At 57.1% G+C, this 14,147-nt stretch overlaps 1 protein-coding gene across 1 annotated transcript in view; it reads right to left on the bottom strand.

The window, feature by feature from the left end:
• Positions 1–14,147, bottom strand: part of OPLAH (5-oxoprolinase, ATP-hydrolysing) — a 50,504-nt gene that overhangs the window by 19,540 nt on the left and 16,817 nt on the right. Inside the window, exons 13-18 of the mRNA XM_077808796.1 lie at positions 12,593–12,731; positions 11,940–12,052; positions 9,405–9,556; positions 1,542–1,702; positions 1,301–1,402; positions 19–193 (exon numbers count right to left, since the gene is read on the bottom strand). Of these exons, the coding sequence (XP_077664922.1) occupies positions 19–193; positions 1,301–1,402; positions 1,542–1,702; positions 9,405–9,556; positions 11,940–12,052; positions 12,593–12,731 (842 nt within the window). The remainder of the gene's footprint in view (positions 1–18; positions 194–1,300; positions 1,403–1,541; positions 1,703–9,404; positions 9,557–11,939; positions 12,053–12,592; positions 12,732–14,147) is intronic.

Raw genomic sequence — 14,147 nt, forward strand, 5'->3', positions numbered from 1 at the left:
CTGCCCCCGCAGACTCACCCTCCTCCTGGAAGACTCCGTCCTTCACCAGCTTAAAGGAGACGAAGACAGCGCCTTCCTCCTGCAGCGCCTTGGAGTGCGGGGGCATGGAGCCGGGCGTGATGCCCCCAATGTCCGCATGATGCCCGCGGCTGGCTACGAAGAACACGGGCCTTGGCATCCCTGGCCAGAACACCTGGGAGGGGAGAGCAGCTGGAATCGGAGCCAGGGACCCACGTGCCCTGCAGGGGCTCAGGACAGGGCATTGCAAGGTGTGGGGCAACCCCCACACACTGCCCCTGCCTTTGGCCTACCCACTGCCCTGAGTCACCAGCCTGCCAGCCCTGCTTGGCCCCTGCCCTCTCTGCTGAGGCCACAGTGCCCTGGGGGCTGGCACCTCTGGGGTGGGGACAACTGCCTGCTCAGGAATGGGCTGAGACCCATAAACTCATGTCACACATGGGCCCCAGGGCTGCCCCCCAAAGAATGGCTTCTGGCTGGATCTGTATGACGAAGCGGGACTGTTCTTAATGTTTCCTCTGAATAGTGTGGGGTGCCTTAGTTTCCCCTAGGCAGTTCTTAAGTATCTAGGTGGTGGGATAGGGGTGTATGATCACTGCAGAGCCCTAGAGGGCAGGTGTGTGCAGGGGTCTGGACACAGAGAATGGCCGACACCCGGTTTCCTGGCAACTGATGGCCTGGGCCTTTCCCCCCTGCAAGGTGAGAGCTAAAGGGTTGGAGAACAAAGGAATCCGGTGACCTCCTGGCCCGGGAAAGGGACAAAGACCAGGGGAGGAGGGGCTGGAGGGAGTTTCAGTTTGGGGCTGGCTGGGACATGGAGCGAAGTGCAGATGCGGTTGTCTGGCTCACGGCCCCCCAAAATGGACCCAGCTGAGGGGTCCTGTTCTCTGCACCTGCAAGCTCTGTGTTAGACCATGTGCCTGTCGTCTAATAAACCTTCTGTTTTACTGGCTGGCTGAGAGTCACGTCTGTCTGCGGAGTTGGGGTGCAGGACCCTCTGGCTTCCCCAAGACCCCACCTGGGTGGACTTGCTGGGGGAAGCGCACGGAGGGGCAGAAGATGCTGAATGCTCCAAGGTCAGACCCAGGAAGGTAGAAGCTGTGTGAGCTGTGTGTCCTGCAGACAGGCTGCTCCCAGAAAGGAGACTTCCCCAGAGTCCTGCCTGGCTTCATGGGGAGCAGTTCCAGAGCATCGCCCGGGGACTCTGTGACAATCTGACATGGGGAGCTGCAGCCCAGAGGCACCAGCTGCCCCTTGCCCGGGCCCTGCCGGTGGTACTCACAGGTGTGATGACAGTCAGGTCTGGGAGGTGGCTGCCCCCCGCACATGGGTGGTTGCTGAGGATCACGTCGCCCTCGTTCAGGTCAGCCCCGAGGTTCCGGATCTGAAACGGCACCGAGAGCGGTGCTCAGGGGCCGCCCAGGGGGCTGGCCAGCCCTGGGGGAGCCGCAGGCCCAGCCCTCAAAGCGCAGAGCCAGGGCGCAGGGGGATGCCAAAGAGGTGTGTGCCGGGGTTGCACCTACCTGGAACTGGACAGTCTCCTGCATGGCCCCCAGGTGCACCGGGATGTGGGGAGCGTTGGCCACCAGCCCCCCATCCGGCCCAAAGAGGGCACACGAGAAGTCAAGCCGCTCCTTGATGTTGGTGGAGATGGCCGTTCTCTGCAGGATCCGGCCCATCTGCTCTGCAGGGCGAGATGAAGCGACTGCTACCAACCCCGAGGAGGGAGCCATTCCATAGGAACCCCCAGCCCCAAGGGCACCCCCACAGCCATGCAACTCCCCTTCCCAGAACCTAGGCAGCTCAGCAGACCAGGCAGAGTCCCCCCACATCCTTGGCTCCAGCTGGCATCACGGGTCCGTCTCTCCCCCACTTCCCCAGCACCAACCTGTCTGCACGTTACACACTCTCTGTGCAAGAGCCTTCTTCACCACAGCTCCAGTGCCTCTAAGCCTCTGTATCATGGACCCGGCAGCTCCTCCCAAATCTCAGCCACAAACGCATCACCTCCCTGTCCAACATGCCTCTCGGTGCCCCACACCCCCTGACTGAACTGGGGCGGCCCATGGGCGACAGTTTGTTTAAAAGATGCTATGTGAAAGGCAGCTGCCTCTGGGGTGGGGCACGGAACGGCTGGGTAACAGCCACACAGCAGGGCTGGTCAGCAGCTTGGGACAGGTAGTGAAGGAGAGTCTGTGCTCCAGCTGAAGCCCCAGGGGGAATTTGGAGAGGCAGAAGGAGCTCCACCTGATTAGAATGGGGCCAGGACAGTGGGGTTAACACGCCGACTCTGGGGTACGTGGGCCAGAGACCCTAGCAACACTTCCAGCCGCGGAGCACCCCCTAGCGCTGCACTGGGGTCAGCCCCAACTGCAAGGGGACCGTGTCCCCTACTGGGCCCACATGCTGCTCCCAGCAGCTTCTGGCATCCTGGGAAGTCTCCCATCCAAGCACTGCCCTGCCCAGTCCCCCTGGCTTGTGGGATGGGCCCAGCTGAGAGCACTGGAAGTGGGGATTTTCTGTAGTATTTTTATGAAGCCTAAATGTGGCTCAGTTTCCTCTATATGGCAACCGTCATGGGGGAGGGGAGAAAAGGGCTGTTTTGTCTGAAATGGTGATTGGGCTGGGGAGGCCTAGTGGCCGGAGCCAGACTCAGGCATCGGACTGGGCTTGGTGTGAGAGCAGGGCTGGAGCAGGACTAGGAACAGGGTGGGCCTGGGCCCAAGAGCAGGGCTGGAGCAGGCGAAGTCTGGGGGGCTCTGTTGTCACTGCCGGGCAGGAGAGAGTTCCAAGCCCTGGAGTCACACTGAGCAGACTGAGCTGCTGCTCCTCCCGTGGGGCTTATGTTCCTGCCCTGGGAGTCACAGCCCAGCTCCTGGCTTGTGGGCTGGTGCCTGGACCAGGAGTGACTCCTCACCTCCCATGTGCTCTCAGGGCAGGCTGAGGCCTGGGTAGGAATGGTGCCCAGCTGCCTGAGCCGGGAGGGGTCACTGGAAAGGACTGGCCCAGCCAACCCCAAAGCAGTGAACAATGGAAAAGCCTGCAGCAGGACATTGATACCTGGCACCCATGGCCTAGGGGGAGAGGGGTTTCCCCACCACTCTGCAGGGAGGCTGAGCAAAGACCCCCCAGCTGGAGGACACAGGCCTGGCGGGGGGAGTCAGGGCTCTCATCTGGGAACTGCCCAAGGAGATCAGACTGAGAGCTTGTCTACACTTAAAGCACGAGCCGTGCTGCTGTAGCACGTCAGTGTAGACACTACCTACCCCCGGGAGGGGTTCTTCGCTTGGCATAGCTAATCCACCTCCCCGAGAGACGGCAGCTGGGTCGACAGAAGAATTCTTCCATCGATCTAGCTCTGTCTCCACGGGTTGTCTTAATTATGCCATGCGGGGGGAGGGATTTTTCACACACCTCACTAACGTTTTTAAACCGACCTGATTTTCTGGTGTCGACCAGGCCTGAGCGAGAGACAGCCTGAGCATGGAACTGACGGCAGCTCAGCCTGGCTCTGGGCTAACCGGCAGGGACTCGGACTGTGCTTTAACCAGTCACACGAGTGAAATGCCTGCAAGCATCATGGACATTTTTTACAAAAACCATAATAGAGGCTCAAACTACATGTATACCCCACAGGAAAAAACAAAAAGAAGTAAGAGGACCAAAGAAATGCCACCATGGCTAAACCAGAGAGCAAAAGAGGTGGGTAGAGACAAAAAGACAGCTTTTAAAATTGGAAGTCAAATCCTGCTGAGGAAAATAGAGAGGAACACAAATTGTGGTAAGTCATGTGCAGAAGTATGATTAGGCAGGCCAAAAAACAATTTGAAGACACAAAAACTAACAGCAAGTATATCGAGAGGCAGGAAACCTGCCAAACAACCAGTGGGGCCACTGGACGATCGAGGTGCCAAAGGAGCACCCAAGGGGGATAAGGCCATTGCAGAGAAGCTACATGAATTCTTTGCATCGGTCTTCACAGCTGAGGATGTGGGGGAGATTCCCAAACCTGAGCCAGTCTTTTTAGGTGACAAATCTGAGGAACTGTCCCAGATTAAGGTGTCATAAGAGGAGGTTTTGGAACAAACTGATAAACTAAACAGGAATAAGTTACCAGGACCAAATGGGATTCACCCAAGAGTTCTGAAGGAACGCAAATGTGAAATTGCAGGACTGCTAACTGTGGTCTGTAACCTCTCATTTCAACCCGCTTCTGTACCAGATGACTGGAAGGTAGCTAATATGACACCCAATTTTTAAAAAGGCTCCAGGGGTGATCCCAGCAATTACAGGCCGGTGAGCCTGACTTCAGTACCAGGCAAATTGATTGAAACTATAGTAAAGAACAGAATTATCAGACACACACATGAACACGATTTGCTGGGGAAGAGTCAACCTGGCATTTGTAAAGGGAAGTCATGCCTCCCCAATCTACTAGAGTTCTTTGAGGGGTCAACAAACATGTGGACAAGGGGGATCCAGTGGACATAGCTGTGACGAAGTGGGACTGTTCTTAATGTTTCCTCCGAATAGTGTGGGGGTGCCTCAGTTTCCCCTATGCAGTTCTTAAGTATCTAGGTGGTGGGATAAGGGTGCGACATGGAGTGAAGTGCAGGCGTGCTTGTCTGGCTCACTGCCCCCCCAAAATGGACCCAGCTGAGGGGTCCTGTTCTCTGCACCTGCAAGCTCTGTTTTAGACCATGTTCCTGTCATCTAATAAACCTTCTGTTTTACTGGCTGGCTGAGAGTCACGTCTGACTGCAGAGTTGGGGGGCAGGACCCTCTGGCTTCCCCAGGAGCCCCGCATGAGCGGACTTGCTGTGGGAAGCGCCCGGGGGGGCAGAGGAGGCTGAATGCTCCGAGGTCAGACCCAGGAAGGGGGAAGCCGGGTGAGCTGTGTGTCCTGAAAACAGGCTGCTCACAGAAAGGAGACTTCCCCAGAGTCCTGACTGGCTTCATGGGGAGCAGTTCCAGAGCATCGCCCGGGGACTCCGTGACAATAGCGTACTTGGACTTTGAGAAAGCCTTTGACAAGGTCCCTCACCAAAGGCTCTTAAGCAAAGAAAGCTGTCATGGGATAAGAGGGAAGGTCCTCTCAGGGATCAGTAACTGTTAAAAGATAGGAAACAAAGGGTAGAAATAAAAGGTCAGTTTTCACAGAGGAGAGGTAAATATCAGGGTCCCCCAAGGATCTATACCGGGACCTGTGCTGTTCAACATATTCATAACTGATCTGGAAAAAGGGTAAACAGTGAGGTGGCAAAGTTTGCAGATAACACTAAATTAATCAAGATAGTTAAGTCCCAGGCAGTCTGCGAAGAGTTACTGTGACGTTACTGATATAACCTGGGACCGTATAAATCATTGTTGCAACCACCGTTATCTATTTTCAGCAATATTGTACAAAGGTTGCCGTATAAGGTGTCTATGGAAAGGTTATGGCTTACTGATCATGATTATGCTGTCTGCATGCAGGCATCACTTTTGCAGTTAAAGTTATGAATATTAGCTCTGTACTGGTATCTCGATGTGTTTTGTTTCCAAGAAGCCTTTATAAAGCATTTGGTCAGCTTCTTGAAAGGAATTTGCAAGTTAAGTGCCCTATCAAGAAACACTTAACTGACAATAGACCGTGGGAGACTCCAATCCACATAAGAAGTCTTCCTGGAGAAGTTCAGGATAGCATGTGGGCAATGCCTGCCACCTGTAAAAACTGAGTCATGCATGGACATAAAAAGAAAAGGAGTACTTGTGGCACCTTAGAGACTAACCAATTTATTTGAGCATGAGCTTTCGTGAGCTACAGCTCACTTCATCAGATACATACGTATGCATCCGATGAAGTGAGCTGTAGCTCACGAAAGCTCATGCTCAAATAAATTGGTTAGTCTCTAAGGTGCCACAAGTACTCCTTTTCTTTTTGCGAATACAGACTAACACGGCTGTTACTCTGAAACCATGCATGGACATGTGACTCCAAACTCCATTTTTGCTGTAATTTTCCACGGTAAGAACAAAGAGGGGTTCTTACACCTGGAGGAGACTATAAAAGGCTGATGCCTCATCTCCATCTGGTCTTCAGTCCTGCTTCTTACCTCTGGAGGGACTTTGCTACAGACTGAAGCTCTAAGCAAAGGACTGAAGGACCCATCCCAGCTGGGGATGTTCTCCAGAGATTGGATTTGAACCTGCAGTTTATTCCCTCACTGCTGCAAGCCTGAACCAAGAACTTGGCCATTCCTGTCTGTCATTGATTCCATTTCACCCATTCTAGCTCTCATCTCTATCCTTTTCCTTTTCTGGATAAACCTTTAGATTTTAGATTCGAAAGGATCGGCAGCAATGTGATTTGTGGGTAAGAGCTGATTTGTATATTGACCTGGGTCTGGGGCTTGGTCCTTTGGGATCGAAATAACCTCTTTTCTCTTACTGGGGTATTGGTTTTCATAACCATCTGTCCCCATAACGAGTGGCCCTGGTGGTGATACTGGGAAACTGGAGTGTCTAAGCAAGAGGTCGGCAACCTATGGCACGCGTGCCAAAGACGGCATGCGAGCTGATTTTTAATGGCACGCTCCTGCCTGCCGGGTCCCAGCCGCTGGCCCTGCTCAGCCTGCTGCCGAACCCAGGCCGGGATCCCGGCAGGCAGCAGCGAGCCATTAAAAATCCTGCCCGCCCCTCCTCTGTTCCCTCCCTGCGGCCGATCAGCTGACTGCCCTTGGCCCTTGCGAGGGAGGGGGGAAGCCGAGCTGCAGCTGTGCTCACTGCTCTGGGGAGGAGGTGGAGAAGAGGTGGGGACGGGGCCTTGGGGAAGGGGTTGGAATCGGCATATCCCCTCCAGCCTCCTGCCGTGAGCCGCTCAGGGCAAGGGGCTGGGCGCACCCCCACGACCCCGGCCCACACCCCAAGCCCTCTGCCCTGACCCCTGCACGCCCCCCACACAAGCCCAGCCCTCTGCCCTGACCCCTGCACCTCCCCCACAAACACCCAGCCCTCTGCCCTGACCCCTGCACCCCCCACAACCCCAGCCCTGACTCCAGCACCCCCCATACATACCCAGCTCCCCCACACCCCTTGCCCTGACTCTTGCACCCCGCACATCCCACCCCCACCCCTCGCACCAAACGGGAGCTCCTGCACCACCTCCCCACATTCCCACCTGCACCCCTCGCACCAAATGGGAGCTGCCCAGGTAAGCACTCCACACCCAAACCTCCTGCCCCAACCCTGAGCCCCCTCCCTCATTCTAGCTTCTGGCCAGACCCTACACCTCAACCCCCAGCCTGCTCCTTCACCCCCAGCCCTGTGCAGAGAGAGAGGAAGAGAATGGGCTAGAACCAGGGAGAAGGTAGGTACCCACTCTATATGGGCAGGGCCGGGATCCCAGACCAGCAACGGTCTGAGCGGGGCCTGCAGCTGGGACCCTGGCTGGCAGGAGCCGGCGGACAGAACCCCAGACCGGCAGCGGGCTGAGTGGCAGCGGGCTGAGCCGCTCAGTGCACTGCTGGTCTGGGGTTCTGGCCACCGGCCCCACTCAGCCCGCTGCCGGTCTGGGGTCCTTGCTGCCGGCCCCTTGCCAGCCGGGGTCCCAGCCCAGGCCCCGCTCAGCCTGCTGCCGGCCTAGGTGAACGGAAGCCCAGGCTGGCAGTGGGCTGAGCGGGCCAGCGGCGTAAGATCAGCATTTTAATTTAATTTTAAATGAAGCTTCTTAAACATTTTGAAAACCTTGTTTACTTTACATAAGACAATAGTTTAGTTCTATAATATATAGACCTATAGAGAGAGACCTTCTAAAAACGTTAAAATGTATGACTGGCAGGCGAAACCTTAAATTAAAGTGAATCAGTGAAGACTCGGCTCACCGCTTCCGAAAGGCTGCCGACCCCTGCTCTAAGGGAATTGCTTGTGTGACTTGTGATTAGCCAGTGGGGTGAGACCGAAGTCCTCTCTGTCTGGCTGGTTTGGTTTGCCTTGGTGCGCACGGGAACCCCAGCCTGAGGCCGTGACTGCCCTGCTTGAAGCAGTTTGTCCTGAACGGACACTCTCAGGCGGGTCCCGCTGGGACCAGCCGCGTCACAGGTGCAAAGGGATCTCCCAGACGGGGGCGAGTGGCTGCTAGTGATGCAATGCAGTATTTGGGCCGAGACAGAATTCCGGGTTTTTTACCTGTGGCTGCGTACGGTGTACAGCTCCTCCCCCAAGCCAAGGCCAAGGAACCAGTGAGGAGGGGCAAAGGGAGATGGGGGGGAGGCATAAGAAACACTAAAAGCCAAAGAAAAGCCTGGCCTCACTCCCTACCCTTCCCTCAAAAGAGGTGGCACCGAAGCCCCCAGACTCACAACCCTCCAAAATGGAACAGGACCATAAACTGTAAAGGGTGGTGCCAGGCGTGCTCTACAGGTATAACTGCCCTGTTAATAAAGAGGAGCAGGACAGGGAACAGCTCTGCTGGTGTACAGAGTGCGGATTATGCTTGCTTGGTAACCCCAATAACCATCACATTGCCTGCACGTGGGATTCTGGCCTTCTGCTTTCTGTCTGGGTGACAAGAACCAAGGGAGGACGAGAGGAAGCCCTAACATGGGCAACAGAACGGCAGGTGAAATTCAGTGGTGATAAATGCAAAGTAATGCACATTGGAAAACATCATCCCAACTCTACATACAAATTGATGGGGTCTAAATTAGCTGTTACCATTCAGGAAAGAGAGCTTGGAGTCACTGTGGAGAGTTCCCTGAAAAGATTCACTCAATGTGCAGCAGCCGTCAAAAAAGCGAACATTGTTGGGAATCACTGGGAAAGGGATAAATACGAAGACAGAAAATATCCTAATGCCTCTCCATAAAGCCATGGTACTCCCACACTTTGAATACCATTTCCAGATCTGGTTGCCCTATCTCAAAAAAGAAACATTACAACTGGAAAACGTACATATGAGGAGAAATTAATAAGACTGGGACTTTTCATCTGAGAAAAGAGACAACTAAGGGAGGATAAGATAGAGGCCTAAAAATCGTGACTGGTGTGGAGAACGTGAATAGAGAAGTGTCATTTACCCCTTCACATAACACAAGAACCAGGGGTCACCCAATGAAACTAGAATCATAGACCCACAGGGTTAGAAGGGACTGCAAGGGCCACCTAGTCTAACCCTCTGCCGAGATGCAGGATTTGTTGTTTCTAAACCAACCATTAACAGGCAGCAGGTTTAACACAAACCAAAGGAAAGATTTCTTCACACAACACACAGTAAACCTGTGGCACTCCTTGCCAGAGGATGTTGTGAAGGCCAAGACTATAACGTGGTTCAGAAAAGAATGAGAGAAGTTCCTGGATGACACACGTGGAGACAGGGCCTGGGAGCTGGCCTGGTGCCGCAGCCTCACCTGCAATGCCCAGGAAGCGGTGGGAGAAGATGGAGAGCTGGATGGTGTCGAGCTGGGTGCTGATGGGGCCCTGCTTCTCGGAGCCCACGGCAATGCTGATGTCCCCATGGCGGGTGATGGAGGCCGTGCAGCCCGGCTCAATGAGGATGGTGCTGAGGAATGAGGCTGTGTTACTGCACATGCCCTGGGGAGGGTTCCCCAGGGCAGCACTTCCCATCGCCCCCCAGGACGTCCATCACCACCCACTGTCCAGAACTCCCTGTAGCGCACTGCAGAGCCTCTCATGCAGGAGGGACAGAGACTTCCCCAGCCACAGAGCAAGTCAGAGGCTGGGCCGGGCACAGCACCCAGAAGCACTGACCACCGATCTCAGCCCGGCCAGGCTCTCCCCTCTCAACACCGAGCACAGCACCCAGGAGCGCTGACCACCGATCTCAGCCCGGACCGGCTCTCCCCTCTCGACACTGGGCACAGCACCCAAGAGCGCTGACCATCGATCTCAGCCCAGCCAGGCTCTCCCCTCTCGACACTGGGCAGAGCACCCAGGAGCGCTGACCATCGATCTCAGCCCGGACCGGCTCAACCCTGTCGACACCGGGCACAGCACCCAGGAGCGCTGACCACCGATCTCAGCCCAGCCCAGCTCTCCCCTCTCAACACCGAGCACAGCACCCAGAAGCGCTGACCACCGATCTCAGGCCGGCCAGGCTCTCCCCTCTCGACACTGGGCACAGCACCCAGGAGCACTGACCACCCATCTCAGCCCAGCCAGGCTCTCCCCTCTCGACACCGGGCACAGCACCCAGGAGCGCTGACCACCCATCTCAGCCCGGCCCAGCTCTACCCTGTCAACTCTGGGCACAGCACCCAGGAGCGCTGGCCATCGATCTCAGCCCAGCCAGGCTCTCCCCTCTCGACACTGGGCACAGCACCCAGGAGCACTGACCACCCATCTGAGCCCGGCCCAGCTCTACCCTGTCAACTCTGGGCACAGCACCCAGGAGCGCTGACCACCCATCTCAGCCTGGCCCACCTCTCCCCTCTCGACACTGGGCACAGCACCCAGGAGCACTGACCACCCATCTCAGCCCGGACCGGCTCTCCCCTCTCGACACTGGGCACAGCACCCAGGAGCGCTGACCATCGATCTCAGCCCAGCCAGGCTCTCCCCTCTCGACACTGGGCAGAGCACCCAGGAGCGCTGACCATCGATCTCAGCCCGGACCGGCTCAACCCTGTCGACACCGGGCACAGCACCCAGGAGCGCTGACCATCGATCTCAGCCCAGCCCAGCTCTCCCCTCTCAACACCGAGCACAGCACCCAGAAGCGCTGACCACCGATCTCAGCCCGGCCAGGCTCTCCCCTCTCGACACTGGGCACAGCACCCAGGAGCACTGACCACCCATCTCAGCCCAGCCAGGCTCTCCCCTCTCGACACCGGGCACAGCACCCAGGAGCGCTGACCACCCATCTCAGCCCAGCCCAGCTCTACCCTGTCAACTCTGGGCACAGCACCCAGGAGCGCTGGCCATCGATCTCAGCCCAGCCAGGCTCTCCCCTCTCGACACTGGGCACAGCACCCAGGAGCACTGACCACCCATCTGAGCCCGGCCCAGCTCTACCCTGTCAACTCTGGGCACAGCACCCAGGAGCGCTGACCACCCATCTCAGCCTGGCCCACCTCTCCCCTCTCGACACTGGGCACAGCACCCAGGAGCACTGACCACCCATCTCAGCCCGGCCCGGCTCTCCCCTCTCGACACCGGGCACAGCACCCAGGAGCGCTGACCACTGATCTCAGCCCAGCCCAGCTCTACCCTGTCGACACCAGGCACAGCACCCAGGAGCGCTGACCATCGATCTCAGCCCAGCCAGGCTCTCCCCTCTCGACACCGGGCACAGCACCCAGGAGCGCTGACCACCCATCTCAGCCCGGCCCAGCTCTACCCTGTCAACTCTGGGCACAGCACCCAGGAGCGCTGACCACCAATCTCAGCCTGGCCCAGCTGTCCCCTCTCGACACTGGGCACAGCACCCAGGAGCACTGACCACCCCTCTCAGCCCGGCCCAGCTCTCCCCTGTCGACACCGGGCACAGCACCCAGGAGCGCTGACCACCCATCTCAGCCCAGCCCGGCTCTCCCCTCTTGACACCGAGCACAGCACCCAGGAGCGCTGACCACCCCTCTCAGCCCAGCCCAGCTCTCCCCTGTCGACACCGGGCACAGCACCCAGGAGTGCTGACCACCCATCTCAGCCCGGCCCGGCTCTCCCCTCTTGACACCGAGCACAGCACCCAGGAGCGCTGACCACCCCTCTCAGCCCGGCCCAGCTCTCCCCTGTCGACACCGGGCACAGCACCCAGGAGCGCTGACCACCCCTCTCAGCCCGGCCCAGCTCTCCCCTCTCGACACCGGGCACAGCACCCAGGCGTCCTGATGCCCAGCGTCCTGCTTTCACCATTGGCCCAGGCTCTCCCCGCAGTGATGGGAATAGAACTCATATGTCCGGGCTCCATCTACCCCTCCTCCTACCTGTTCTTATCAATGATGATGCTGGGGCCGGGGATGGAGTGGTCCCAGGACAGATCCTCCAGCAGGTACACGCAGGTGTCCAGGTAGCCATCGGTGAAATAGCAGCGGGTCACCTGGCCAGGGAGAAAAAGGGGATGCCCTGAGAGTGCCTGGGCCCAGGTTCCCCCAACCCCGCCCTGTTGTGCATCACTTAACAGGGAACCCCCTCCCCCGCCCCCTGGCATAGCTGGAGCCATTGTCTCAGCAGTTCAGATTGTGGGGCCATGGGCCAGGCACTGATCCTGCCCTGCCCCAGAGGAGCCATCTGGACCCACAGGCCATGGCTCAGCGCAGTCAGAGCACGCCTGGGCCCCAGGCAGCCTGCCCTCCCTGCACTCAGCGCCCCGCGGGCCTGTGGTGTGCAGGAGAGGTGCCCATCGTGCCGCCCCCTCTCTGGGAAGAGCTGAGCCCCCGGGATCTGCTCCGAGGCAGGGCATGCGGGAGGACCAGCAGATCACTGACAGGCAGGGGCTTGTGGGTTTGCCCTGGGAGAGGTGCTGCCGCATCCCAGAGCCCACCTGCCCCTAGGCAGGGAGGGAGCGACCCCCTCTCCATTGCCCCAGGGTGGGGGGCGCTCACGGCAGGGCGGGAGAGCGCTGCTCCCTCGGTCTCACCGTCTCCACACGGGCAGGTCTGCCGCTGGCCGCGACTGGCTCGTCCTGACCAATCCCGGTGCTCCCAGTGCCTTGCACCCGCACATCATCCACCACCACAGGGCGCCCGGGGATGGTGAAGCCAAACTCTTTAAGGTACCTGCAGGGCCAGGCAGCCGTTACCCCAGACACACGCTGCACCGGGGCTGCAGAGATGCCCACCAGCCCGGCACGTGGCTGAGAACAAGCCCCGCTGCACCCCTTGCAAGGCAGGGCTCCTCTGGGCCACAGGTGGGGCAGGGGCAGTGGCCTGGCAGACACAAGGCAAGTCTCCAGCGAGCCCTGGGTAGTTGCTGCCCACTAACCCTCAGCTGCACAGTGACCATGAGATGGTCGAGTTCAGGATCCTGACACAGGGAAGAAAGGAGAGCAGCAGAATACAGACCCTGGACTTCAGAAAAGCAGACTTTGACTCCCTCAGGGAACTGATGTGCAGGATCCCTTGGGAGAATAACATGAGTGGGAAAGGAGTCATACATAGAATCATAGAATATCAGGGTTGGAAGGGACCTCAGGAGGTCATCTAGTCCAACCCCCTGCTCAAAGCAGGACCAATGGATGTATTGTATCTTGACTTTAGCAAAGCTTTTGACACGGTCTCCCACATTATTCTTGTCAGCAAGTTAAAGAAGTATGGGCTGGATGAATGCACTATAAGGTGGGTAGAAAGTTGCCTAGATTGTCGGGCTCAACGGGTAGTGATCAATGGCTCCATGTCTAGTTGGCAGCCAGTGTCAAGTGGAGTGCCCCAGGGGTCGGTCCTGGGGCCGGTTTTGTTCAATATCTTCATAAATGATCTGGAGGATGGTGTGGATTGCACTCTCAGCAAATTTGCGGATGATATTAAACTGGGAGGAGTGGTAGATACGCTGGAGGGCAGGGATAGGATACAGAGGGACCTAGACAAATTGGAGGATTGGGCCAAAAGAAATCTGATGAGGTTCAATAAGGATAAGTGCAGGGTCCTGCACTTAGGACAGAAGAACCCAATGCACAGCTACAGACTAGGGACCGAATGGCTCGGCAGCAGTTCTGCGGAAAAGGACCTAGGGGTGACAGTGGACAAGAAGCTGGATATGAGTCAGCAGTGTGCCCTTGTTGCCAAGAAGGCCAATGGCATTTTGGGATGTATAAGTAGGGGCATAGCGAGCAGATTGAGGGACGTGATCGTCCCCCTCTATTCGACATTGGTGAGGCCTCATCTGGAGTAGTGTGTCCAGTTTTGGGCCCCACACTACAAGAAGGATGTGGATAAATTGGAAAGAGTCCAGCGAAGGGCAACAAAAATGATTAGGCGTCTGGAACACATGACTTATGAGGAGAGGCTGAGGGAACTGGGATTGTTTAGTCTGCGGAAGAGAAGAATGAGGGGGGATTTGATAGCTGCTTTCAACTACCTGAAAGGTGGTTCCAGAGAGGATGGTTCTAGACTATTCTCAGTGGTGGAAGAGGACAGGACAAGGAGTAATGGTCTCAAGTTGCAGTGGGGGAGGTTTAGGTTGGATATTAGGAAAAA

The sequence above is a fragment of the Eretmochelys imbricata genome, chromosome 2 (assembly GCF_965152235.1).
Source record: "Eretmochelys imbricata isolate rEreImb1 chromosome 2, rEreImb1.hap1, whole genome shotgun sequence".
NCBI classification, from domain to species: domain Eukaryota; kingdom Metazoa; phylum Chordata; order Testudines; family Cheloniidae; genus Eretmochelys; species Eretmochelys imbricata.